At 42.5% G+C, this 24,211-nt stretch overlaps 1 protein-coding gene across 8 annotated transcripts in view; it reads left to right on the top strand.

Moving 5' to 3' along the window:
- Positions 1-24,211, top strand: part of LOC129830941 (zinc finger protein 40-like) — a 74,025-nt gene that overhangs the window by 28,669 nt on the left and 21,145 nt on the right. For 7 of the 8 annotated variants that reach the window (XM_055893802.1, XM_055893797.1, XM_055893798.1 and 4 more), the window contains one exon: positions 18,440-18,496. The exons of the other annotated variant lie outside the window; for it this stretch is intronic. In XM_055893802.1, the coding sequence (XP_055749777.1) occupies positions 18,440-18,496 (57 nt within the window). The remainder of the gene's footprint in view (positions 1-18,439; positions 18,497-24,211) is intronic. 8 annotated transcript variants of the gene reach the window in all.

The raw sequence follows: 24,211 nt of genomic DNA, 5'->3' as shown, positions 1-24,211 counted from the left end.
CTCCCTCAGTGTTTTGTTCCACATAGCCATGGTCTCCCTGCTTTATTTCATCAAGGTATTTTAATGACATAATCATCCTACTACCTCTGCTAGAGGTACAAGGACACCATCTCAAATGGCACCCTATTCCCTTTATAGTGCACTACTTTTGATCAGGGCCCACCATTCACCATAATGAAATTAAATGGTGGGGAAAACAAGCTTACAGGATTGTTTCAATCTCTTTACCATCTGGGTGCAGTAATACTCTGTAACAGTGGTCTGATACACGACATTAACCTGATGTTCAGTGGATGTCTTTTGTTATGCTTTTAAACAGGTGCAAAATAGATGGAAGGGAAAAAAGGAGAGAGGAGGAGAGAGTGGGGAGGGGGAGAGAGATGGAAAGAGTGAGGAGTGGGAGAGATGGCGAGAGTGGGGGGAGGGTAGAGAGAAGGCTCTCCTCTGTCAGCGGTGTTCCACTGGGTGTGATTATGTAATGTTACCTCCTGCCTGTCGTGATTGGCACAGAGTAACAACGTGAGGCAGAGGCATGGCAGCAGCAATAACATCAAGGTAGCTAGCAAGCAGTGCCTCTCTCCTCTCAGCCTACTGAGACCCTCCTTTCTTTCTGTGGACTGGTGTCAGATTCCACTGATTTTATGCCATTTTGCAACAGTAACAAGCTTAATAGTGCACATTTTTGACACTCCTCGTGTCTTCCTTATCTTTCATATTTAGCTATAATAAGTGAAGAACATTTTATTTTCTGTGCACTCAGTTGTTCAAAAGACAGGCTGACATTATCTTTGATAAAGGTCTTGGCCGAGCAGTTCATTTCAGATGCATAAAGGAGCATTTGAACGAGGCCTTTCTGTCCCATTCCTGCGGTTCTGATCGCAACCATATTTGACACAAACATTATGCTGCGGTCTAGAGAAAAGACTGATATAAATGCCTCTCATAGGGAATGTTATTAAAGAAGAGGCAGGCTTCTTCAATACAGTCGTTGTTCATCTGTCATTTTGTCACTGTGGATGGGAGGCAGGGGGTTTGATCGAAGCAATTGCTTTAAATCAGAGGAATTCTTGTAATTTCATGTTTGTGTGTGTAACTGTGTGAGTTGTAAAATGTAACCCTATGAATATTACACACACACATACATTAACTCAGATGTTCGTATCCTGCCATGAACATTCCATTAATACAAACACACACATGCACACTCTTAATCGTCCATTAACACACTCATGGATGCACACGCACAGTACCAGTGAGAAGTTTGACACACCTACTCATTCCAGGGTTTCTTTATTTTTTACTATTTTCTACATTGTAGAATAATAGTGAAGACATCAAAACAACAATGTGGAATCATAAAGTAACCAAAAAGTGTTAAATAAAAATATATTTGAGATTTGAGATTCTTCAAAGTAGCCACCCTTTGCCTTGATGACAGCTTTGCACACTCTTGGCATTCTCTCAACCACCTTCATGAGGTAGTCACCTGGATTGCATTTCAATTAACAGGTGTGACTTGTTAAAAAATAATTTGTGGAATTGCTTTCCTTTTAATGCATTTGAGCCAATCAGTTGTGTTGTGACAAGGTAGGGGTGGTATATAGAATATAGCCCTATATGGTAAAATACCAAGTCCATATTATGGCAAGAACAGCTCAAATAAGCAAAGAGAAACGACAGTCCATCATTATATACGACATGAAGGTCAGTCAATCCGGAAAATGTAAAGAACTTTTCTGAAAGTTTCTTCAAGTGCCGTCGCAAAAACCATCAAGCGCTATGATGAAACTGGCTCTCATGAGGACTGCCACAGGAAAGGAAGTCCCAGAGTTCAATTCAAATTTTATTTGTCACATGCGCCGAATACAACAGATGTGGACCTTACAGTGAAATGCTTACTTACAAGCCCTTAACCTCGCTGGGATATTCGGGACGCTAGCGTCCCACCTCAACAACAGCCAGTGAAATTGCAGGGCGCCAAATTCAAAACAACAGAAATCCCATAATTAAAATTCCTCAAACATACAAGTATTTGACACCATTTTAAAGATACACTTGTTGTAAATCCAGCCACAGTGTCCGATTTGAAAAAGGCTTTACGACGAAAGCACACCAAACAATTATGTTAGGTCAGCACCTAGTCACAGAAAAACAGTAATTTTTCCAGCCAAAGAGAGGAGTCACAAAAAGCAGAAATAGAGATAAAATGAATCACTAACCTTTGATGATCTTCATCAAATGACACTCATAGGACTTCATGTTACACAATACATGTATGTTTTGTTCGATAAAGTTCATATTTATATCCAAAAATCTTAGTTTACATTGGCGCGTTATGTTCAGTAATGTTTTGCCTCCAAAACATCCGGTAATTTTGCAGAGAGCCACATCAATTTACAGAAATACTCATAATAAACATTGCTAAAAGATACAATTGTTATGCATGGAATTATAGATAAACTTCTCCTTAATTCAACCGCTGTGTCAGATTTTCCCCCCCAAAATCCGGAAAATGCACACCATACAATAATCGGAGTACGGCGCTCAGACACAAAACAAGCCATACAGATACCCGCCATGTTGTGGAGTCAACAGAAGTCAGAAATAGCATTATAAATATTCACTTACCTTTGATGATCTTCATCAGAATCCACTTCCAGGAATCCCAGTTCCACAATAGATGTTTGTTTTGTTCGATAAAGTCCATAATTTATGTCCAAATACCTCCTTTTTGTTCGCGCGTTTAGTACACAAATCCAAACTCAGGAGGCACGGGCAAGTCCAGGCGAAAGTTCAGACGAAAAGTCATATTACAGTTCGTAGAAACATGTCAAACGAAGTATAGAATCAATCTTTAGGATGTTTTTATCATAAATCTTCAATAATGTTTAAACCGGAGAATTCCTTTGTCTGTAGAAATGCAATGGAACGCAGCTAACTCTCACAGGAGTGCGCGAGACTGAGCTCGTGGCACTCTGACAGACCCCTGACTCAATCAGCTCTTATTCCCTCATCCTTCACAGTAGAAGCATAAAACAAGGTTCTAAAGACTGTTCACATCTAGTGGAAGCCTTAGGAAGTGCAATATGACCCCATAGACACTGTATATTCGATAGGCAATGACTTGAAAAACTACAAACCTCAGATTTTCCACTTCCTGGTTGGATTCTTTCTCAGGTTTTTGCCTGCCATATGAGTTCTGTTATACTCAGACATCATTCAAACAGTTTTAGAAACTTCAGAGTGTTTTCTATCCAAATCTACTAATTATATGCATATTCTAGCTTTTAGGACTGAGTAGCAGGCAGTTTACTCTGGGCACCTTTTTATCCAAGCTACTTAATACTGCCCCCAAGTCCCAAAGAAGTTAACCAACAAAGCATTTAAGTAAAATGAAGTGTTAAGTAAAAAAATAGGTAAGTAAAAAAGTAATCACAGTAACAAATAATTAAAGAGCAGCAGTAAAATAGGGAGGCTATATACAGAGGGTACCGGTACAGAGTCAATGTGAGGGGCACCGGTTAGTCGAGGTTATTGAGGTAAAATATACACTACCGTTCGGGGTCAAGTTTGGGGTCACTTAGAAATGTCCTTGTTTTTGAAAGAAAAGCTAAATTTGTCCATTTAAAATATAAAATTGATCAGAAATATAGTGTAGACATTGTTAATGCTGTAAATGGCTATTGTAGCTGACGGCAGATTTTTTAAATGAAATATCTATATAGGCATAGAGGCCCATTTATCAGCAACCATCACCCCTGTGTTCCAATGGCACGTTGTGTTAGCTACTCCAAGTTTATCATTTAAAAAAAGGCTAATTAATCATTAGAAAACCCTTTTGGAAATATGTTAGCACAACTGAACACTGTTGTTCTGATTTAAAGAAGCAACAAAACTGACCTTTAGACTAGTTGAGTATCTGGATTATCGGCATTTGTGGGTTCGATTACAGGCTCAAAATGGCCAGAAACAAAGCACTTTCTTCTTAAACTCGTCAGTCTATTCTTGTTCTGAGAAATGAAGGCTATTCCATGCAAGAAATTGCCTAGAAACTGAAGATCTGGGACAACACTGTACTACTCCCTTCACAGAACACCGCGAAACTGGCTCTAACCAGAATAGAAAGAGGAGTGGGAGGCCTCGGTGCACCACTAAGCAAGAGGACAAGTACATTAAAGTGTCTAGTTTGAGAAACAAACGCATCACAAGTCCTCATCTGGCAGTTTTGTTAAATAGTACCTGCAAAACACCAGTCTCAATGTCAACAGTGAAGAGGCGACTCCAGGATGCTGGCCTTCTAAGCAGAGTTCCTCTGTCCAGTGTCTGTGTTCTTTTGCTCATCTTAATCTTTTTTTTTATTGACCAGTCTGAAATATGGCTTTTCTTTGCAACTCTGCCTAGAAGGGCAGCATCCCGGAGTCGCCTCTTCACTGTTGACATTGAGACTGGTGTTTTGCGGGTACATTTGTTTTTCAACTGGACAATGACCCAACACACCTCCAGGCTGTGTAAGCGCTATTTGACCTAAGAGAGTGATGGAGTGCTGCATCAGATGACCTGGCCTCCACAATCATCCGACCTCAACCCACTTCAGATGGTATGGGATGAGTTGGACCGCAAAGTGAAGGAAAAGCAGACAACAAGTGCTCAGCATATGTGGGTACTCCTTCAAGACTGTTGGAAAAGCATTCCAGGTGAATCTGGTTGAGAGAATGACAAGAGTGTGCAAAGCTGTCATCAAGGCAAAAGGAGGCTAGTTTGAAGAATCTCAAATATATTTTCTTGAACACTTTTGGTTACTACATGATTCCATATGTGTTATTTCATAGTTTTGATGTATTCACTATTATTCTACAATGTCAAATATTTTTTTAAAGAATGAAAAACCCTTAAATGAGTAGGTGTCCAAACTTTTGACTCGTACTGTAGTTCTTTGTTGTTTACAGGCTGAGACCTTTATTCCTGTCTAAACTTACCACAGTACACTACTGCCAAATTATCCCAGTGTTTCCCTAATTAGTGTTGGGTTTGTTTTCACTGTTTGGGTTTTGTTTTGCAACAATTTACCAGAACACATAAATGCCTATTTATTTACCACCACTTCACAGTGACATTGCAAAAAACAGTGTGGTAACTCACTAGTTCAGTATCCCAAATTGCACCTTATTCCTATGTACAGATGTGCACTTCTTTTGATCAGGGCCCATACGACTCTGGTCAAAAGTAGTGCACTGTATAGGGAATAGGGTGCCATTTGGGAATTGACCTGTGTTTGTCCCTGGCCTTGGTAAATATTTATCTGATTGAGTGAAGCCACTTGTTTAGGTTGGCTGGTTATTTTAGCCTTCAGGACTTCCCCTAATAGCCATATCCAAAACTGAAACCCAGGGAAGTTCCCTCTTTATATAGCCAGGCCCAAATAGGCAGGCCAAAACTCCATTCAGGTGGTCTTTTCTAACTGCTCTAACACTAAAAGGGCATTATAATCATTTTCACAATTTCATAGTATTATTCCAAACTCAGTGTGGAAATATACTGTACAGGTATATTGGAAACCCTTGAGAAATGAGGGCTACAGTGTATATTGAACGCAGGTGGTCCCACACAGATGTGGTTCCTGATTTAATTAATAAATTAACATCATCATGCTTAGGGTAATGTATAAAAATGCTGGGCAGGCCAATATTTTGGCTACCATGGCTACACCCTCATAGAATGACAATGCCAGGGCACGAGTTGTCACTGAATGGTTTGATGAGCATGAAAACGATGTAAACCATAAGCAATGGCCGTCTCAGTCACCAGATCTCGACTCAATTGAACATTTGTGAGATTCTGGAGAGATTTCCACCACAGTCAACAAAACTACAAATGGAATTTCTTGTGGGAGAATGGTGTCACATCCCTCCAATAGAGTTCCAGACATATAAAACACAAGGAAATCCCGTTTTTGGCTATACAGGGCCTTTAAGTTGTTTAAGTTTTAGTTGAACAACGAATTGAGTGATTCATTTTGAAAGATGCCTTTAAGATGCCACATTAATTGTGTATCCCCAGTTTTGCTATAGGCCTACGATCTGTTAAATTTCCCTCTAAATAAGTAGGCCTACCTTAAGAATGTTTTTGTGCATTTAGTAAGTTAACACCACAGCTGCTAAGACAAAGAACAGAGTCTGAGTTGTTTACCAGATCTGAGAGAGGAGGAAAAAATTTACTGGCTCACTCAACACCTGTATCTCCTCCTTGTTGAGTTAGAATTTGGGCAGAAGGCAGTTGGCAGAGCCTACCACCCCAACTCCTGTTCTCCCCCCTCCGCTCCTCCCTTTCCTCTCCTTCCACCATTGCCTCTGGCACTTCAGAGGAACGCTCTTGTTCCAAAAAGAGAGAGCAAGAAAAAGAGCTGAGAGAGAAAAAAGAACGAGAGAGCTGAGAGCCGGAACCCCTGGAGGGTACCAGAGCTTTTTCTAGTGACGTCACCATACTCCACCACTGTGTTTTGGCTGGCCCAGCTCCCCTCCTTCCTCTTCCCCGTTGCTCCTATCTCCACCTTCCCTCTCTTCTGCCCTGACAGGAATTCCCCTCCTCATCGCCAAGTTACTGTGGCTACCGCTGCAGCTCCACAGCTGTTTGGCCAAAAATGATGACTTATGACTGTGTGTTGACTGATGGATGAGTATGTAAGCTATACAAAAGACTTGTTGTTTGCGTTTCAGGACAAAGGCCAGTCGTCAAGTGTTTGTTTAATGTGAGATCAGACTAGCTAGCTTCTATATAGTATCTGGATGGAGAGATACATACTTTACAGTAGTCAGTATGTAGGCTAGCGGTTAGAGCATTGGGCCAGTAACCGAAAGTTCGCTAGTTCGAATACCCGAGCCGACAAGGTGAATAATCTGTCGATGTGCCTTTGAGCAAGGCACTTGAATTGCTCCAGGATCACTGTTGATAATGGCAGACCCTGCTGGCCCAGCTCCCCTCAACTCTGAGGGTCTCGGAGGGAGTGGGAATTAAAAAATATATCTCAAATTCACACACGTGTATAATACACACCTGTACTTTTGTGAAATAGGACAAATATAAGCACCCACTAATGCTAATATATATACCCCCCATGACTTGTACACTGTGTGTGTGTGTGTGTGTGCGCTGAATGGGTGGACTGCTCCCCAGGGGTTGAGGGAGCGTTCAGGGTTGAGTGCCGCTAACTGCCACCATCCACAGCAACGTGTTTGATGAGAGCAGAGGTGACAGGGAGCAGCTCGGCTGCTGTCACTCATAGAGCAACTGTAACAACAACGGCAACCAATTTAATATGGACAGTCATATGGTAAGGGGCCAGGGATGAGGGAATGGACATTTTAGGAATGAAATAGAGTTCATGTAGCCTGCAGTTTTTGCCTCAGAAAACTACTGTCTGTTTTAACGTTTATCCACAGTAGACCTATCTGAAGCAAATGTTAAATGAACATGCAAGGTGTGGGTTTGTTTTAGATAGAACAGCTTGTTAGTGTAACCGGTGTGAAATGGCTAGCTAGTTAGCGGGGTGTGCGCTAATAGCGTTTCTTAGGCGTAGTATTTTTCCAGGGTAGCCTAATATTAATGTACCACACACCCGTGCTGAATTTCTCCGTGCTGAATTTCTCCACACAGTCTTCTGGAGTTGTGTGACTGAGGCTGTGTCCGAAATGACACCCTATTCCCTATATCCCACCCCTAGGGCTCTGGTCAAAGGTAGGGCACTATATACTGTAGGGAATAAGGTGCTCTTTGGGACTCAGACCTGCAGTGAGTGAGTGGCAGAGGCTTCTCCAAACGACCTGCTTCAGGTAATGACTGTGTTGATGTAGCATTTAGCTTTAGCCAAGTGTGCAGAAGACATGGCGACTTCGGGCTAAAGTATCTATTTAATTAATGTGATTACGGAATGCATAAAAGAAAGCCTCAGCCGTGTGACAATCTCCCAGCCCTCATCTTACCTCCGCTGGTCCGAAGAGCTTGTGTGTGGTTTGTTGTGCGTGTGTATGTGTGTGACTGCATGTGAAGTTAGATTTTACACTGAATCTAATGGAACAGGCTTCCTGCCCCGTGCGGTCCCGGTCGCCTTGGCTGGCTGTCAGTCCGTGGAGTCAGTTGAGTGGAACTGCAGTCTGGATGTTCGTTCTGTCACACACACACACACACACACACACACACGCACACACACACACTAGCTTTGGTTCACGGCCCCTAGAAGAACCAACCAATGGGGAACTTGAGATTTTAACCCGATCAACTTTGACGTGTGGCTTGTTTTGTTTCCCGTTTTGGAGTTTTATGCAGAGAAAGGAAAGAGAGTGTGTGTGTGTGTGTGTGTGTGTGTGTGTGTGTGTGCATGCATATATACATATATACATATATACATACATACTTGGGCTGGCTGTAGCATTTCAATTACCAATCACATGGACTGATTTCTCCATTTTCTTTTCCCTAATTTCTTTACTTAATTAGCGTTTAGTTTAATTTGTGTTGTTTTATTTGATCTTTTTATCAATTTCAATTAGATCAATTTTTACCCATTCCACTGTTACAACATATTTTATGACATTTTACATTCCGTGAGTGATTTGTAAGACACATTGAATCACATACCTGTTTGATGTGTTCCTGATTGCTGGTTGATATGTACATTTAACAAACAATGTCATTTAGTTCTGTTTTCTAGGGCCAGTCTGAATCATTGGGTCTATTTCAGCACCATAATCACACCTTCCATGATCGGCAACTGAGAAAGAAACAAATCATAATTTAGCTCTGCTTGGCCATGTGTTTTGGTTTGGCAGTCTGTCTCTTTATTTACACAGGCCAGATTTTTGTCTAATAGCGATGGAAGTTTCAGAATTCACATTTGCCACCACCCGCGCCATTACGCAGACACACACCCACACAAACCCCCCAACCAACACATCTCAATCTGACTACTGTAGTTTTATATACAGTACCAGTCAAATGTTGACACACCTACTCATTAAAGGTTCTCTTACTTTTGACTATTTATCTACATTGTAGAATAAATAGAAGACATCAAAACTATGAAATTACACATATGGAATCATGTAGTAACCAAAATAAGTGCTAAACAAATCTAAATATATTTGAGATTCTTCAAAGTATCCACCCTTTGCCTTGATGACAGCTTTGTACACTCTTGGCAATCTCTCAACCAGCTTCACCTGGAATGCTTTTCCAACAGTCTTGAAGGAGTTCCCACATATGCTGAGCACTTGTTGGCTGCTTATTCTACAATGTAGAAAATAGTAAAAATAATGAAAAACGGTTGAATAAGTCGGTGTGTCCAAACTTTTGACTGGTACTGTTCAAGGAAGATTCCCACCAATCAATGGACGCCTGTTTGCTGCGTGCCGGTCTACTGCCTGCCTGCCTACCTACCTACCTCCCACTGTTTCCTGTGGGGCCAGCCGCACTGTAAAGAACCCACACCAAAACCTGTGTGTGTACATGTTCGAAACCAAACGTGTACGTTGTGACTGGGTGTTCGTCTCAGTTTGTGCATAACGCATGTTGTGTCCATTCACTACCTTGCCTATACACACCACAACCACCTCCCTCCCAGTCTATCCCAATGGAGCGAGACGCGCTGAGCCCCAACAGGGAATGCTGCACCATCCCATCCTCCCACGCTGCCTCCCCTCCTCCTTTCCTCACAGAGTGCTTAGTAGTCGGAAGCTGATCCCGTAACTACAGAGAGAGAGACGGCGAGAGATTCGCTTGAATTATTTGTTTGTCATGCTGCACGGCTTTTGGGAAGCGAAACTCTCAGACGTGCAGTCAGCACTGAAGTCTGCGTGGTTTCCTTTTTCTTTCTCCTCATTCTCTCTCTCTCCATCCCTCCCTCCATGTCTACTAGGATTGACGGAGAGCGTCGGAGCACTCAGCACAGCACTGCAGTCTAGCACAGGGTAGTCTGGGTGGTTATTTCTTTCTCATCCTCACACACTCTCTCCATACCTCCTGGTCTATTAAGGCTGATGGAGCCAGTCGCTCCAGTGAGTGTCTGTGGGAGTGGGGAAGGTCAAAGCAGTGTGCACTAGCCTGTAAGTCTGCTGGTGATGATAGACTGTTGGTAATAGGACACTAGTCACTGGGCTTCCTCATCTCATCTACCACAGTGTGTGTGTCACCCTATGACTGTAACCAGGAGCTTACTGTACTTCCTAGAATACTGGGTGTAGGGTCTTCTTTTTTTGGTATCTTTTCTTGTCTGTGATTGGTTGTTTTCTCCAGACCCATGGGCGTCTCCAATGGTTTCTTGTAAGGGTGCGACCTAAACATGTGTCAGACAGACCGTACTGTACAGTAGCTATCTTCTTCAGGAGGTCTCCGCTGAGAGCTGCAGAAAAAGCAATATCTCATTTTCCGACGACAGGAAGAGTGCCTGAGGTAGCTCTTTGAGTTACACAACCTTCATCTCCCTCCCTTGCTGTGACAGAGAAGTGGGGGGTGGCTGTCTGTTCCTATCTCATCTGCAGCAGCATCAGTCTCACTTTCTCTCTCTCAATTCATTGGGGCTTTATTGGCATTGGAAACATTTTATATTGCCTAAGCAAGTGAAATAAACAAACAGAAGTGAGAAGACAACAGCATCAACAAAAAAATATTAGAAATTAGTTTCCACCTCATTTTGTGGACAGTGTGTACATAGCCCGTCTTTTCTCGAGGGCCAGGTCTGCCCACGACGGCCTCTCTCAATAGCAAGGCTATGCTCCCTGAGTCTGGACATAGTCAAAGATTTTCTTCATTTAGGGTCAGTTAGTGGTCAGGTTTTCTGCCACTGTGTAGTCTCTGTTTAGTGCCAGATACATAGTGCACTATTGGCCCTGGTCAAAAGTAGTGCATTATATAGGGGATGGGGTGCCATTTGGAATGCAGCCAATAATAAAGCCATCCACCATACTATTTGCTCTGCAGCCCACCAGGCATTGTGCTCCATTGTTGAACTGAACACACATATGCCAATCACAGATGGACTTAGTTGTTTGGCATAGTGGGCATGGCTAGGCCCAGGCACCAGAAGGGCAGAGCAGGCTGTTGAGCTGAGCTAAATGTGTTACTGCCTGGCAGGGGGAGGTGGGCAGGCAGGGGATGAGGAGCTTGGTGGTTTTCTAGTAGCAGGTTGAGACGGGTAGCAGGTAGTGGGTGCTGCCTGTCACGAGCCAGGCGTCTGCTGCAGATGTGCCCTGCACCTCATGGGCACACTCCTCCAATTGTATTAATTTGGGCCTAATGCTGACAGGAGCCCTGTTTCATTGAGTTAGAGTAAGCTATGCTCCTCCTCCTCGCTGTGGCTTGGTGTTTCGGGAATTCACTAACATGTGGGCGTTGTAGCCAAGTCAATTATGTTTCACATGTGGTGGTTGTGATTTGTCATTTTTGATCCATGGGGATCAGTTTAATCACATTCCACCTCACACTGAAGTGAGCAAAGAGTGGGCAGGGTGTGTGTGTGTGTGGGGGGGGGGGGGGGGCAGCCTGCAATGAGGATAGGATTCCTGGTTGTCATGGTAGCGCCAACGATGACTCGTTCTAGGCCCACGGCTCTGCAGCTTAATTGACATGCATCCTGCCCACACAAGCCCCTTCCACCACCAATCTGACCCCCAGATATAATCACGTTGCCTGGATCAAAGTTTGACATGAGGGTCTCTACCTGGAGACTTTGTCTGCATCCCAAATAGTACCAAAAAGTAGTGCACCAAGTAAGGAATAGGGTGCCATTTTGTATGCTGCCTCTTAATGGGTTGCTGACTGGGCTCATCCTCACCATATCAGAGATTTGAGAGTGAATGAGAGGTAAAACAGAGTGAGATACTGTAAAGGTAATAAAATAGGGAGAGATAGGGGTTAAAGGGAGATGGAGAGACGGAGCGGTAAAGAAATTGGAGGTAAAAAGTGGGCGGTGGGGTGAAAGAAAGAGGTAAGAGAGGGAAAGAGAGAAAAGCGAGGGAAAGAGTAGGAAGGAGAGGGAAGCCACTTAAGGATCAGAAGCCATCCGTCACACCTCTGCAGCTGATCCATCTGCCCTGTAGCAGCTCTGCCCACACACACAGGTTGTGCTTAATTCAGAATTAAATTGAGTTCTTTAATTTGAATTGAAGTGGGAAACAGGATTCAGAAATTTTAATGAATGGAAACAGAATTGAATTCAGTGAAATGTTCTGAAATTCAAAATGCATCTTCTACTCTATATTAGGTGTAGTCTATACAAATATACACTTAGTGGACAGTTTTAGGTAAACGCACAACTCGCCAACCTTGTCACTGATGGGCTATTGCAGCAGACGACCACACCGGGTTCCACTCCTAACAACTAAAAACAAGAAGAAGCAACTCCACTGGGCACACAATCACCAACGCTGGACAAAGATCGCCTAGTCCGACGAATCCCGGTTCCTGTTGCGTCATGCTGATGGCAGAGTCAGGATTTGGGGTAAACGGCATGAGTCCATGGATCTATCCTGGTGGCAGTGGTGTACTGGTGTGGGGAATGTTTCTGGCACACATAAGGTCTCTTGATACCAATAGATTTTGATTTATTTAACCTTTTATTGAACTAGGCAACCTGTTTGGGAAAGGCGTGCCGCTAGCGGGACACCTCGACAACATCTGGTGAAATTGCAGAGCGCCAAATTCAAATTAAATTATTATAAATATTTAACTTTCATAAAATCACAAGTGTAATACATCAAAATAAAGCTTAACTTCCTGTTAATCCAGCCGCTGTGTCAGATTTCAAAAAGGCTTTACGGCGAAAGTAAACCATGCGATTATCTGAGGACAGCGCCCAGCACACAAAACCATACAAACATTTTCCAGCCAAGTAGATTAGTCACGAAAGTCAGAAATAGCAATAAAATTAATCACTTAACTTTGATCATCTTCATATGGTTGCACTCACAAGACTCCATGTTACACAATATATTTTCGTTTTGTTCGATAAAGTCCATCTTTATGTCCAAAAACCTCTGTTTTGTTGGCGCGTTTTGTTCAGTAATCCATTGGCTCAAAGTACCAGTAAAGTTCGTATAAACATGTCAAACGATGTTTATAATCAATCCCCAGGTTGTTTGTCTAAATAGTCAATAATATTTAAACCGAACAATAGCGTCGTCAATATAAAAGAAAAACAACGATCGTTGGGGTCGCGCGCCCCCAAACAGCTCTGGGACTTTCCACTGTCCACTCATTGAAAGTGGTCATTCTCCCTCATTTTTCAGAATAAAAGAAACTGAAACAATGTCTAAAGACTGTTCACAGCTAGTGGAAGCAATAGGGAACGCAATCTGGGTCATATCCCTTTGTATGGTGGATAGGCTTTCAATGGAAAACACCCATTTAAAAATAATAGCACTTCCTGGATGGATTTTCACCTGCTATATCAGTTCTGTAATACATAGACATTATTTTAACAGTTTTGGAAACTTTAGAGTGTTTTCTATCCAAATTTACCAACTATATGCATATCCTAGCTTCTGGGCCTGAGTAACAGGCAGTTTACTTTGGGCGCGCTTCTCATCCGGAGGTGACAATACTGCCCCCTTTCCAAATCAGTTTTTAAGAACAAATTCTTATTCACAATGACAGCCTAGGAACAGTGGGGTTACCTGCCTTGTTCAGGGGCAGAATGACAGATTTTTACCTTGTCAGCTCGGGGATTCGATCTAGCAACCTTTTGGTTACTGGCCCAACGCTCTAACCACTAGGCTACCTGCCACCCCAATGCCATGCCCCAAAGAATTTAGGCTGTTCTGGAGGCAAAGGGGGTCCGACCCTGTACTAGATGGGTGTACCTAATAAACTGGTCATTGTGTACATAAAACATGTCATTATATACATGCAATTGTCAGGACCAACTCTTAAAATGAGTGATCAAGGAAAACAAAATCACAAAAATGTTGTTCAATATGTGGAAAATAATCCCTGAATGCATTAGTTTAACCCTCAAGTTGAGCATGAAGCTTTAAAAATAGCAAACAAATTAAATGGTTGATGGAAACATAATTAGCTATTCTAACACTAAGGTTAAGAGTATATGAACATTGTTTCCAGATAAAAGTAACTGTATCTGACCTTGCAGATTCAATGAAACATTCATGTTATATGACAGAGTGGAATTTATTTGAATTGCACTGAATGAAATTATATTTCCTCTCACTCAAACTGAAATTCTAATTCTACATCCTGTGGGGTGTGGACAATTCAATTTTGAATTTCAACTCATGAGTTGAATGGGAATCAATTCTGAATTTATCACAACCATGTGACATATTATACTGGGTGTTATGTTCCAGTTTTGCTGCTTGAATACATGGTGAAAGCAGCTGCCTAAGTTGTAATAATTAACTAACTAAAATAAAGGAATTAATCTATGAAAGTGTAACCAAAGGGTGTTATAACCTACTTGTACTACTACAGACTCTGCCTAGGTTGGTGCAGTGCCTTGTGTCAAATGGAAAACAGCTGCATTGAACTGATTTATAGTCTCTGCTTTCTTGTATGAAAGCATCTTATGAACTTCAGATTTTTCTGTTTTCCTTAAGCCTGCACTCGACAGCAGTCCAGTCACTGGCAACCATAACATAGCTTCATGAGTTCAATACCCTAAAACAATGTTGACCCTCCCTCCGTTTAAATTCCAGTCAGGCATGTATCCCAAATGGCACTCTATTCCCTATATAGTGCACTAGTTTTAGAGGACTCTGTTCAAAAGCAGTGCACTATATAGGGAATAGGGTGCCATTTGGGACATCACCCGTTTTATAGATGATTGTGCTCTGTTCATCGTCACCGGCAACATAAATGCAGTGTTTATCTTTTACGTTATATTTTATTAATCATGTAAAAATTGCATGATTAACATCTCTCCATTTTCTCCCTCTCACGAAACACGTAGCTGTCTGGCTGTCATCCCAACCATGTCAAACATCACATCATAAAAGGCTCTTCTGAAAGCTTGCCTTTAATAACAGGGGTACTGTAATAACACACACAGTAATAACAACAGTAGCTACGAATCTTAATGAGGGGAATAGGAACAACAATATAATCATTCCCCACGGTCTTAATAACTCCTAGCATTCTGATTAAGTGTGTACCCTTCATCCCAAATCACACCCTATTTCCTTTATAGTGCACTACTTTTGGGGTCCCTGACATTTGGACTCTTGTCATGGGCCTTGTTCAAAAGTAGTGCACTATAAAGGAAATGGGGTGTCATTTGGTATGCAGCCAGTGCCTCCCTTTCTCTCTCCTTCACTGCTTCATACTGTAACTTTGTTGTTCACCGCGGTTCAGAGGCGGCGGCGTTGTTCACCGCGGTTCAGAGGCGGCGGCGTTGTTCACCGCGGTTCAGAGGCGGCGGCGTTGTTCACCGCGGTTCAGAGGCGGCGGCGTTGTTCACCGCGGTTCAGAGGCGGCGGCGTTGTTCACCGCGGTTCAGAGGCGGCGGCGTTCACCGCGGTTCAGAGGCGGCGGCGTTCACCGCGGTTCAGAGGCGCCGTCGTTCACCGCGGTTCAGAGGCGCCGTCGTTCACCGCGGTTCAGAGGCGGCGGCGTCGTTCACCGCGGTTCAGAGGCGGCGGCGTCGTTCACCGCGGTTCAGAGGCGGCGGCGTCGTTCACCGCGGTTCAGAGGCGGCGGCGTCGTTCACCGCGGTTCAGAGGCGGCGGCGTCGTTCACCGCGGTTCAGAGGCGGCGGCGTCGTTCACCGCGGTTCAGAGGCGGCGGCGTCGTTCACCGCGGTTCAGAGGCGGCGGCGTCGTTCACCGCGGTTCAGAGGCGGCGGCGTCGTTCACCGCGGTTCAGAGGCGGCGGCGTCGTTCACCGCGGTTCAGAGGCGGCGGCGTCGTTCACCGCGGTTCAGAGGCGGCGGCGTCGTTCACCGCGGTTCAGAGGCGGCGGAGTCGTTCACCGCGGTTCAGAGGCGGCGGCGTCGTTCACCGCGGTTCAGAGGCGGCGGCGTCGTTCACCGCGGTTCAGAGGCGGCGGCGTCGTTCACCGCGGTTCAGAGGCGGCGGCGTCGTTCACCGCGGTTCAGAGGCGGCGGCGTCGTTCACCGCGGTTCAGAGGCGGTGTGCACTCAGTACTAGGCATAGTGGCTTTTACTTAATAGGTGTCTGTCAATCATTTGGTGTGTGTAATCCGATCTATGGTGAATGCTGTCCCTGGTCTCATACCCCATATTACCCCTCAGATTGTTCTGTTGTAGTAGTAATCAGTGAAGATTAGATTGCCAGTGTGGTCTAACGCAATACATGTACAAACAATAAAGCATAATAGTAAAAGTCTATCCTCAAAATCCCCTGACCAATGAAAATGAGTATTATTATTTTAAATTGGGTTGCAATAATATCATTTGTGGTATGCTTTAGGGAGCTTTGGGTTGGTAGTTATCGTGAATGCCTCGTAGGCAATGTGGTTCTATGAACTGAAGCTGAGGGAAGTGTGTGTGTGTGTGTGTGTGTGTGTGTGTTGGAGGGACTCTGTTACTCTGTGGTTACTGATCCTGTCACTGGAGGCATACCAACCAGGCCTCAGTGCCAAGAACATGCTATCAGTCTGTATCCCTTGTCAGAGGGTTATCTCAGTTCACACACTCATTCATACACACATGCCACAACATGCTCCCAAATAAGTAAATACACACACGTGCGCAAACTGTGGCTGTTTACGATTGTTGGGGGGGGGGGGGGGGTCACAATTTCGTCAGACGATGATTGTCAAGCAAATAACTGTTGGTCTCACGGTAATTGACAGTTAATTAACAAACACATAATATCCTGGCTACCACAGAGCCTACAAGCCACTGAAGCAGACCTTTGGAACATCTACATTTTCAAAAGTCTAATAAATCCATGTAATATAGCCTACACCTTCACAATAAATCCATTAGTCTATTTCAAATGGCTGTGGGCTACACTAGTTCATTTAGCAGAAAAGATTTGCTTAGAATTCCGTGGCATTATTTTATAGTATGAAGAATACAAATGAACAAAGCTGAATAAAATAGAAATTATATTTTCTCCAAATGATTAGAGGGAGTGAGCACATGCGGCTATTCTGTGTTGTGCGGTTAACAAAGAAATAGGTATTCCTATATGCTTAATTTAGAGTTATTAATGTAACTTTAGTTCTACAAACGTTGGGCTGTATGTTTTGTAAGGCAGCATGATGCGACTAATGATGATTTGAAAAAAGTTGCTTGAAAGGATTGAGCTCTGCTTAGTTTTTTTTTGCGTAGACTTCAATTTGAGAAGCACTTGATAATGCCTCCAATTTCCCTGCAGCATCCCCTTTGTGTGGCCGTAATGCATCCTAAAAAAATCCATGACTTTTGCAGGCTACAAGTGAAGACAGACACATCCGGGACACAACTGCTCGCGTCCTAATTCAATTCCGAGGTGCATATTGAAGATATTGTAAGAACTACATTTACTTTTCGGCAGCCAACAAGATGAGTAGGCCTAACGAACAGCAAAAGCACAAGCCTATGTTAATCTAATATCCCCCATTGTACAAAGTCGACCTATTCTGTGTGAGAAATAAATATTCCTAACATGGTCTGGGACAGTTGTGGGATGCAATAGATTACAAATTAATACAACCAGTAGAATTAAACATTTTTTTTACCTACTGTGGCTTACGCAACAGATCAGAATGTTTAGCTTAAAATGTTGATAGCCTAATAGTTTATTTCTTCACATCATAAGTGCAGCAATGCTCACATGGTAGTAAGCTTAAGGTCAAGGGTGTGAATACATTTGGGACAAAGACACACACTATAAAAGGTCTAATCGAGATGGAAATATTACACAGCCATGTGTGTTGTGTTGTCATGTAGCCTAGGTTGTGCTTGATCTTATCGATACATTGATCCTCATGGAATCCCTTCAGTTTCTTAAAGGTAATTAGAATTACATTATCACTCTGCGTTAATTTGTTTAGCTCATTTTCCACTAACATGTATCATGCATATGCTGTGGAATTGAGGCATTTTAAGAGCTCTCAACACTGTCCCAATTCGTACCTTATTCCCTATAGTGCACTAATTTGGAAAAGGGCCCACTACTTGTCAAAAGTAGTGCACTAAATTGGGAATAGGGTGCCATTTGGGACATTACCTATGTGTGTACTAGCCCTAAGAGCTGTTCTCATAATGATGGTTTTTGTAATACTCTGGTATTATCCCTTCGCCATGTAAGAAGGTCTGGTTCTTATTATAATAAAAAACCTCTCCATACCACAACACCAGTGTAGGAAGCATCCCCAGGATCATTAGTTATTTTCTACATTGCCTATAGTGTGGATAATAATCAGCCTCTTATTTCTGGTTTGTTTCTCTGTGCTGAAAACCAACAGGTATCCTTCCTTTCTTGTGTTGCAGATAAAATCGAAGAAGCACAGAATGAACTGAAAGATACCAAAGCCGGCGCACAGAAAGGTATAATTTCTAAATCGATGAGTAACGATCGAAGGGAATTAATGGAATGCTTTCACTTTCAACATGTGCTAGTTAGCTAAGTGTATGCTGTGAGGGGAATTTATTTTCCTGTCCATACTTACAGTAACGCAGTGATTTGTAAAGAACGTACTGTACCATTTTACGTACTGCTGGTGTTCTGTGGCAAATGCTGGGAGTGTCTTTGAGCTCATCATAGGAAAAAGTTTTGGTCATTTGTGCGCTGTGTCAGTGGAGTCCAGTCATTACATTATGGAGATTACATTTTTAACACAGGAAAAACTGCCTGGATATTTTCTGTCTGCGTTTCCTCAGGCAGTTATTGGTTGCGTCTGAAATGGCACCCTATTCTCTATATAGTACACTACTTTTGACCAGAACCCCATGGGCCCTGGTCAAATGTAGTGCACTACATAGGGAATAGGATGCAATTTCTGACAGTCAGTTTATTGAAAAAGCCTTGTGGCTTCACAATACATTTTGTCCTCTGATGTTAATGATAAATTGATGTAGCCTGTGTCAACCCTATGATAATACTGATGTAAACAGCACATCATTCAATGTACCCTAAAATCAGTCAACTCAAAATGTTCTTGTTTTTTGTACGATACATGCAAGGAACATTTTAATTGGTCAATCACAGAAGCTCATGAGGTGGAATACGGCGCAGGCTTTGTTTTTGAAAGGGGTGATGCTAACTGTAAAAAAAAAACTGCTGTACAGAGGGGTATCCTACGATGCAAGCTAGATCTACTCAGTGTTTTCTAAAGCTAACCAGCTTCAGTTAGCTTGACATTCCAGCTCAGTGCATTCAGAAATTATTCAGACCCCTTGACTTTTTCCACATTTTGTTAAGTTACAGCCTTATTCTAAAATGGATTCAATTGTTCTCCCCCCAAGCTACACATAATACCCCATAATAACAAAGCCAAACCAGGTTTTTAGAAATGTATGACGAATAAACAGAAATACCTTAATTACATAAGCATTCAGACCCTTTGCTATGAGACTCGAAATTGAGCTCAGGTGCTTCCTGTTTCCATTGATCATCCTTGAGATGTTTCTGCAACTTGATTGGAGTCCACCTGTAGTAAATGTTAATTATTGGACATGATTTGGAAAGGCACACACACCTGTCTACTATATAAGGTCCCATAGTTGACAGTGCATGTCAGATCCAAAACCAAGCCATGAGGTCAAAATAATTGTCCGTAGAGCTCTGAGACAGGATTGTGTCGGCACAGATGTGGGGATTGAAGGTCCCCAAGAACACAGTGGCCTCCATCATTCTTAAATGGAAGAAGTTTGGAGCCACCAAGATGTTTCCTACAGCTGGCCAAACTGTGCAATCGGAGGAGAAGGGCCTTGGTCAGGGAGGTGACCAAGAACCCGATGGTCACTCTGACAGAGCTCCAGAGTTCCTCTGTGAAAATGGTAGTACCTTCCAGAAGGACAACCATCTCTGCAGCACTCACCCAATCAGGCCAGACGGAAGCCACTCCTCAGTAAAAGGCACATGACAGCCCGCTTGGCACCTAAAAGACTCTCAGACCATTAGAAACTAGATTCTCTGGTCTGATGAAACCAAAGTTGAACACTTTGGCCTGAATGCCTGAATGCCAAGCGTCACGTCTAGAAAGAATATCACTCAGATAATACATTGAATGGCACAAATGGTTACATCTGTATAGATGATTTGTAGTATGTGTGAGGTGGAGGTCCTCACCACTAAATAAGTTCATAGGGACATTTGGGGAATTTTAGGTGTGGAATTTTTATCCCATCAATGTGTGCCACGGTTAAAAAAGTTTGGGAGCCACTGATATAGAGAATAGGGTGCTATTTGGGACGCAGACAAATATTTACTCATGCCTTGAATGCTGTTAAGGCTATGTTCCTTAGCTAGGAAGATTAGTGTTAGTATGCCAAAGAGATTACTACATCAGGAAGGTTCCGGTATTTCCTCTATCCCTTTAGATCCCCCCTGCTCTCTGAGCAGGCCCTACATAGTATCCATCCTAAATGGCACCCTTTTCCCTTTATAGTGCAGTACTTTCAACCAGGGCCCAAAAGTAGTGCGCTAAATAGGGAATAAGGTGCCCTTTGAGACATTGACTCATTCTCCTTTTGAATGAGGTTGGGTGGGGTTATGTGTTGAAGCGAGAGGATTCGGAACTAACAATGTATAGATCGTCTATATCCCCTCTCCAAATACACCACCGGTGATGTCACCAGGCCTGTCAATCACAGGTTAATCCCCATGGAAAGGCACTATCAATAGGTGCTACTAGGACACCATTTCAATGGCTTCTCATTTTCCTTGTCTTTCAGTCATTTTCCTCCCTTGCTTTCTAACTCATGGCCATTCCCTGCAATGTACTATGTCATCCAGAATAGTAATCTGAGCTAAAACATGGCTGGGGAAAAAAATGCATTTCATTGCAAGTGCAAATAATTGATTTATACTTATTAATTTATAAGACCACCAAGCGTTACTTAGTGTCTTTTTAGAAAGTATTCACACCCCTTGAGTTATTCCACATGTTGTGTTACAGCCTGAATTTAACATGTATTAACTTGAGATTTTGTGTCACTGGCCTACACACAATACCCCACAATGTCAAAGTAGAAAGTAGTTTTTTTCCTGAAATGTTTACAACGTAATAAAAATGAAAAGCTGAAATGTCTTTTGTTGTGGCAAGGCTAAATAAATTCAGGAGTAAACATTTGCATAAAAAGTCACATAATAAGTTGCATGGACTGTGTGCAAAAATAGTGTTTTAACATGATTTTTTAATGACTACGTCATCTCTGTACCCCACACATACAATTATCTGTGAGGTCCCTCAGTCGAGCAGTGAATTTCAAACACAGATTAAACAACGACCAGGGACATTTTCCAATGCCTCGCAAAGGGCATCTAGGAAAGGGAAAGGGGGATCTAGAAAGGGAAAGGGGGATACCTAGTCAGTTGTACAGCTGAATGCATTCAACTGAAATGTGTCTTCCGCATTTAACCCAACGCTCTGAATCAGAGGGGTGCGGGGGGCTGCCTTAATCGACATTCACGTCTTCGGTGCCAGGGGAACAGTGAGTTAACTACCTTGCTCAGGGGCAGAAGGACAGATTTTCCTTTTTATTTAACTAGGCAAGTCAGTTAAGAACAAATTCTTATTTACAATGACGGCCTACTCCGGCCAAACCCGGACGACGCTGGGCCAATTGTGCGCCACCCTATGGGATTCCCAATCACAGCCGGATGTGTTACAGCCTGGATACGAACCAGGTACTATAGTGATGTGTCTTGCACTGAGATGCAGTGCCTTAGACCGCTGCACCACTCAGGAGCCCAGTGAAGTTAGCATTGTGAAGTTATTAATTACACTTTGGCTGGTGTATCAGTACACCCAGTCACTACAGAGATACAGGTGTCCTTCTTAACTCAGTTGCCAGAGAGGAAGGAAACCACTCATGGATTTTACCATGAGGCCAATGGTGACTTTAAAACAGTTTAATGGCTGTGATAGGAGACAACTGAGGATGGATCAATATTTTAATTACTCCACAATACTAACCTAATTGACAGAGTGAAAAAGAAGGAAGCCTGTATAGAATAAACATTTTCCAAAACATGCATCCTGTTTGCAACAAGGCACTAAAGTAATACTGCAAAACAATTGGCAAAGCAATTCACTTTTTGTCCTGAGTACAGTGTTATGTTTGGGTCAAATTCAATACAGCACATTACTGAGTACCACTCCCCATATTTTCAAGCATAGTGGTGGCTGTATAATGTTATGGGTATGCTTTTATCGTTAAGGAAGGGGGAGGTTTTCAGGATAAAAAAAGAATGGAATTAGGCAAAATCCTAGAGGAAAACCTAGTTTGGTCTACTTTCCATCAGACACTGGGCGAAGTATCCACCTTTCAGCTGGACAATAACCTAAAACCACAAGGCCAAATCTACACTGGAGTTGCTTACTAAGAACACAGTGAATGTTCCTGAGTGGCCGAGTTACAGTTTTGACTTAAATTTACTTGAAAATCTATGGCAAGACCTGGAAATGGTTGTCTAGCAATGATCAATAACCAATTTGAGAGCTTGAATAATTTTGAAAAGAATAAATGGACAAATGTTGCTCAATCCAGGTGTGGAAAGCTTTTAGAAACTTACCCAGAAAGACTCACTGCTGTAATCGCTGCCAAAGGTGATTATACAAAGTATTGACTTAGGGGTGTGAAAACTTATTTAAATCGGATATTTCTGTATTTATTTTTAAATACATTTCTAAAAACATTTTTTAAATTTTCCTTCTGGGGTGTTGTGTGTAGATGGGTGAGAAGAAAATATATTTAATCAATTTTGAATTCAGGCAGGAACACAACAAATGTGGAATACTTTCTGAAGGCACTGTAGAACCAATATCTATCTATGTCAGAGACTAATAGGAATCCTGACATAATTTTATGGGTAATAGGAGGGGAACAAAATGTAAAAGCCAGGAAATCATGACAGGCCTATAGGCCCTGGTCAAAAGTAACATAATATATAGGAAATAGAGTGCAATTTGGGATGCACACAGGGTAAAGCTAACCTTATGTAATGGGTCACTAAAACCACACTCTTTACCCTTTGATGCGTACGATCACATATTTGTGATCATTGTTGAGTGGTCCCTGCAGCGTACCATTGCAAATACAGTTGAAGTCAGAAGTTTACATACACTTAGGTTGGAGTCATTAAAACTCGTTTTTCAACCACTCCACAAATTTCTTGTTAACAAACTATAGTTTTGGCAAGTCGGTTAGGACATCAACTTTGTGCAGGACACAAGTAATTTTTCTAACAATTGTTTACAGACAGATTTATAATTCACTGTATCACAATTCCAGTTGGTCAGAAGTTTACATACACTAAGTTGACTGGGCCTTTAAAAAGCTTGGAAAATTCCAGAAAATTATGTCATGGCTTTAGAAGCTTCTGATAGGCTAATTGACATCATTTGAGTCAATTGGAGGTGTACCTGTGCATGTATTTCAAGGCCTACCTTCAAACTCAGTGCCTCATATTGACATCATGGGAAAATCAAAAGAAATCTGGTTCATCCTTGGGAGCAATTTCCAAACGCTTGAAGGTACCACGTTCATCTGTACAAACAATAGTATGCAAGTATAAACACCATGCAGCCGTCATACCACTCAGGAAGGAGACGTGTTCTAGAGATGAACGTACTTTGGTGCGAAAAGTGCAAATCAATCCCAGAACAGCAAAGGACCTTGTGAAGATGCTGGAGGACAAAGGATCAAAAGTATCTATATCCACAGTGAAATGAGTCCTATATCGACATAACCCGAAAGGCCGCTCAGCAAGGAAGAAGCCACTGCTCCAAAACCGCCATAAAAAAAAGAGAGACTAGGGTTTGCAACTGCACATTGGAAGAAAGATCATACTTTTTGGAGAAATGTCCTCAGGTCTGATGAAACAAAAATGGAACTGACCATCGCTATGTTTGGAGGAAAAAAGGAGAGGCTTGCAACCCGAAGAACACTATCCCAACCCTGAAGCACGGGGGTGGCAGCATCATGTTGTGGGGGTGCTTTGCTGCAGGAGGGACTGGTGCACTTCACAAAATAGATGCCATCATGAGGTAGGAAAATTATGTGGATATATTGAAGCAACATCTCAAGACATCAGTC

This window comes from Salvelinus fontinalis, chromosome 32 (assembly GCF_029448725.1).
Source record: "Salvelinus fontinalis isolate EN_2023a chromosome 32, ASM2944872v1, whole genome shotgun sequence".
Classification (NCBI taxonomy): Eukaryota; Metazoa; Chordata; class Actinopteri; order Salmoniformes; family Salmonidae; genus Salvelinus; species Salvelinus fontinalis.
This window is presented reverse-complemented; position numbering and strand designations above follow the sequence as displayed.